General features: G+C 45.7%; 1 protein-coding gene across 17 annotated transcripts in view; it reads right to left on the bottom strand.

Moving 5' to 3' along the window:
* celf2 (cugbp, Elav-like family member 2) overlaps nt 1–2,541 on the bottom strand; it is a 39,910-nt gene extending 37,369 nt beyond the window's left edge. For all 17 annotated transcript variants that reach the window (XM_072674128.1, XM_072674129.1, XM_072674132.1 and 14 more), the window contains exon 1: nt 2,465–2,541. In XM_072674128.1, the coding sequence (XP_072530229.1) occupies nt 2,465–2,512 (48 nt within the window). In that variant the 5' untranslated portion in view covers nt 2,513–2,541. The remainder of the gene's footprint in view (nt 1–2,464) is intronic.
* Between the last annotated feature and the right edge of the window lie 2,459 nt (nt 2,542–5,000).

Genomic DNA, 5,000 nt, shown 5'->3' with positions numbered 1-5,000 from the left:
GTGTGTGTGAGTGTGTGTGTCATCTCCGTTTTCATTAGGTCCTGACATTCAGAGAGGACACAAATTTCTCTTTACGAAATTCAGCACTGACACACACACACACACACATTATATGGACAAAAGTATTGGGACATCTGCTGCTGTTCTTCTCTCTTCTGAAATCAAGGGTATTAAAAAGAGCTGATCCAGCTTTTGTTGGAGTAACTGTCTCTACTGTCCAGGGAGGAGGACTTTCTACTAAGTATTGGAGCTGGAGCATTGCTGTGAGGATTTGATTGCAAGTGGACTAGAGGACAGCAGTTAGTGAGGTCTGCACGTTGAATGATCACCATCCCAGCTCATTATCTCCAACTCATCTCACAAGTATTAGATGGAGCACTACCATCCATCATTCCAGAGAACACTGGAAGTTCCACTGCTCCACAGCTCAATGCTGGGGGGCTTTATACCCCTCTACTAGCCCGCACCTGGCATTAGGTATCATGGTGCCAATTGGTTCATGATGAGTCCTATTCTATTGGCAAACTCTGTAGTTTGGAGAGCAGAGACGTACGTCCCCACAAACTCTAGCTAAATGCACATGATGATCATCAGACGGGGGATGGGGTCGGTCCCCATAAAGACAGAAATACACACACACACACCTTGGCTGTTCTGACTGCTATAGATGCTTAGAAGTTGGACAAAGACTTCAATATATTTGTGCATTTAATCCGCTGTGTGTAATTACTCCTAATTACAGTCATTTCTGTCCCCTAGCCTGGTTCTCGTCTCTCCAGCAGAATTTCTCACGATCGCTAATATCTGATTGGCTAATTGAGGGGTTTTAACAGATACGTTTTTTTGTTGTCTGAAGTCATAATGAGAGGTTATTAGGGTTAATGGACATCAGAAATCCTGCAGAAATCAGAGTGATGGAACACACTCACACACTCACACACACATCTCATCTCATAGGGCAGCAGCAAATACAGCCTAGAGCCCTGAGGCTAGAGCGCATAATGAGCTTGTGTACGTAAAGCAGTTCCGCATTATAATGCACTATACGTCCAAAAGCATTTCTCCTCAAATCAAGGGTATGAACAGGGAGTTTGCTGCCCCCACTTTGCTGCAGTAACAGCCTCTACTCTACTTGGGAGGGTGGAACATTGCTGTGAGATGGATTTGATTGCATTCAGCCTTACAGGGGCATCAGGGAGGGTAGGCACTGATATATGCACGGAGAGAACTGCACCAATTCACAGAAGAATGCTGGGGGTCCGTATACCCCTCTAGCCCATGACGATCTTAGGGACACATGCTCAGTGCTGCTCTGGAGCGCCTCGTTCTATTGGTCAGTGTTTGTCTAAGGAGATCATACAAGCTGAAGGCGCTCATTAGTAAGGGTGTCTGTATACTTTTGGACACAGTATGACAGTAGAGGTGTCGAAAATATTGGGACACCTGCTGAGTCAGTCATCATTTCTTCCGAAATCAAGGGTATTAAACAGGAGTCGCTCCTGCTTAAGTTGGAGTAACTGCCTCTACTGTCCAGGAAAAGGGCTTTTGACTAAACATTGCTGTGAATTGCTGTGAGGATTTGATTGCATTCCGCAACAAGAGCGTTCGTTAGCGAGGTCAGGATGTTGGATGATCAACACCTCACCTCATCATCCCCAACTCATCCCAAAAGTATTGGATGGAGCACCATCATCCATCATTCCAGAGAACCCAGTTCCTCCACTGCTCCACCCTTGGGGTGTCCACAAACTTTGTTGATATCATATTATAATCGTTATACCCTTACCATGCTCGTGAACTCTCTCACTCTCTCGCTCTCTCGCACACCCAGAGACCCTGCATTCGACGCCTGTCAGCGCTCTCGGTGATGTGACATTTTGACGGCCGTGGAGACGGACAGCTAAACACCATGGACCCTCTCGACAGCTTTCCGGACGCAAGCGTGTTATTAAAGTGTCGGAAAGTTATTAAAAGCTAAAGGCAGCCTTTAACGTCATGCCATTAGTGTCAGGATCTGAAGCGGGCAGAGTCGCGGCCACCCCCTGGTCAGTCAAGAAAGGGGGGGGGGGGGGTCCTTCCTGACGGACCAGGGGGTGGCCACGACTCTGCCCGCTTCATATCCTGACACTAATGGCTTGGAGGAGGGTCATTAAAGTTTTCTCATGGTGAAAGCAGAGTGACTACTGCAGAAGTCTTTCTCTCTCTCTCTCTCTCTCTCTTATTTTTTTTCTGTCTTTCCCTATGTCTCTCTATCACTCTCCATAAAGTTCTGCCCTACTTTGGCCTGAGTTCGAAGTGACAGACTTTTGGCTGGTACATACTGGCTGCGATATTGGCCAGGAGAAAGGAGGCAGTGAGAGACGGAAAGGGGAGATGATGGTGAAGATAGGAGAGAGGGAAGGCAGTGAGAGAGAGAGAGAGAGAGAGAGAGAGAGAGAGGGAGAGAGAGACGAGAGTACAGTACCTCCATGGTCTGAGACTGATGCATGGCTTTGATTGCATTCTGTGCCATTGCCCTGGTAGAAAACGTGACAAACGCACACCCTGCAGGAAGGGACGAAGAAGGGGAGGGAGGGAACGAGGGAGGAGAGAGGTAGAGGAGGAGGAGGAGGAGGAGGAGAGACAAGAGAGAAAACAAAACAAGACAAAAGGGTTGGACAGGTCGTTATAAAGCCAAAAAACAGAGATTGTACAAAGAAGAAGGCAGTAAACACATTCAACATTCAACAAGAACAGTCAACACTCAACTTTACCTGTAAACACTTCAACAGTGAACACTGAACACAGCCAACAAACACAGTCAGCAAGTGCCGATCAACATTCCCCTCTGTGTGAGAGCGAGCTTTGGGCATTGTGGTGGGAGTAGGACCATGAGGTTAGAGTAGGATGGCAGTTTTACACTTGTACACTCATTCACACACAAACATATGTACAGCACTGTGCAAAAGAATGAGAAAAGCTGCTGATCTGGGCGGTAAGAGCTGATTCTTCTCAGTAAAACACATTAATAACATTAATACAGAAAGTGATGGTGTCCATTAGAACATCTCCAGAGTTCTCCTCTCTCATGGAGTCTAGTATTATTTAGAGTTCTCCTCAGATCAACACCTGGTTTGGTGGTAAATCAGGGCTTAATGATGGTAAATCAGGTGAGCTGCTGCTGCTGCTGCTGATGCTGATGCTGATGGAGTTGAACACATCCTCCACGCTGTGCTGGCTGGACTGTGGGGCATCCAGGAGAACCCTGGAGGAACCAAGCTCTGTTCTTCAGACTAGCTCACCGACAAGATCTCACTACTTTCTTTCTTCAGAATGAGAAGATCTTGTTTCTCCTGCATCTGCTCTGATGAGATCTGGAGCTTCTACAGTAAAAGCTCTCTCACTGCTGAGGGACATGGGTTTCAATAATACTATTTGGTGCCTGAAACCTCTGCACAGTGCTGTATATAGTGAAATATATATATATATATATAGAATTATGTACACACTCACAGTCGGTTGCCCACACAGACATTCATTTTAAAAGTGGAGGATTAGGGTAAACTGGCGTATTCAGTGCTTGTGTAAATACGTTTACATACAATTATGACAACCCTGGCGGATTTTTCAGGGACTGTTTGAGTCACAAACAGGGGCATTCGGTTTCAGATGGCGGAATTGGCAGGACCCGCGAGGCTGTTTTTGGTTTTGAGTGCTGCTGCATTCCATTTGACTTGGGACGTCGGCGTTTCCAAGCCTGGGTTCAAAACCCAACACGGCCGCACTGCACATTAACTAACAGTGGTAAAAGCAGTAGTGTTATACAGTGCATTAACACTTCTGTCTGTCTCTCATTATTAACCTCTATCGGTAGACATGCTTCCATGATGTTTGGACGCGCATAATACCGTATAATGCGCTAGCAATGCTGTCCTGGGACATATTTAATATTCGGTTAAATAAACACCCGTAAATGATTGGCAAACCAGTTGTGGCAAACTTTGAAGTCTTTAGCTAAGTTGAAATTTTGCGTAGCTGGAAACCTAAAGGCAGGAGGTCAGGTACAGCAGACTACAGCTGGAAGAGAGTGTGTGTGTGTGTGTTTGGGTGTGTATGTGTGAGTATGTAGTGCAGGAGAACAAGCGAGAAAGCAAGAGAGATAGAGAGTGATGTGAACTCAAGGTGAAGTAAGGCTTTGTTAGCTAGTGCTAACAGAGGCAATTAAAGAGAATAAAGAATTTTAAATATTCTTAATTAATAAAGAATTACACTTTATTAATGAAGAAATTATTTAAAGCTCTACTTTTAAGGCGTGATTCTATTGGTCTGGAGGAAGAAACGGTGCAAAATGCAGTACAGTAAATGCACTGTATTCACTACAACTGTAGGGTCAGTATGTATCTACACACACTCGCACACACATATATATATATACGTGCATATATTAGAATTTGTGAATAGACCCCCACCAAACACACGCACACACACACACACATACACACACACTCCATTCGCACAGTAGAGTCCACATTTGCATTTTTATGTGTCTGATAGAGAGCCCCCCCCCTTCCACCCCTCCAAACACTCTAAAAACGACGGCGGTGAAAAGCAATCTCCTGCCTTCTCCTGCCCTAATCATGACAAACGATCCCATGAGGCCGACTGGCACTGACGCCTAGCCTGCAGGGGCTGCTGGGAAATGGAGTCTTTAGTCTTTAAGCTGAAACGCAGGTGGCAGGAAAAGGAACAGGCCATATGGAGGCACGCAGGGAACCTGGCACTGTCTGAGGAGTCTGCTCTACTGTACACACACACACACTCTCTCTCTCACACACACACACACACACACACATATACAGGTAGTGAGTCTAGGTCAATGAATAAGATATTTCTGCAGTCTCAGGGAGAAAAACTGAAGGGGGGGGGTAGAAGTAGGGTAGAACAAATGCAGCAAACAGCAAAAATAAAAATAAAGAGAAGCATCAGGAAATAGGGGTGAACAAAGAAAGAGGGGTGGACTG

This window comes from Salminus brasiliensis, chromosome 2 (assembly GCF_030463535.1).
Source record: "Salminus brasiliensis chromosome 2, fSalBra1.hap2, whole genome shotgun sequence".
Taxonomy (NCBI): Eukaryota; Metazoa; Chordata; class Actinopteri; order Characiformes; family Bryconidae; genus Salminus; species Salminus brasiliensis.
The sequence above is the reverse complement of the archived record's forward strand: the minus strand, read 5'-3'. Positions and strand labels throughout refer to the sequence as shown.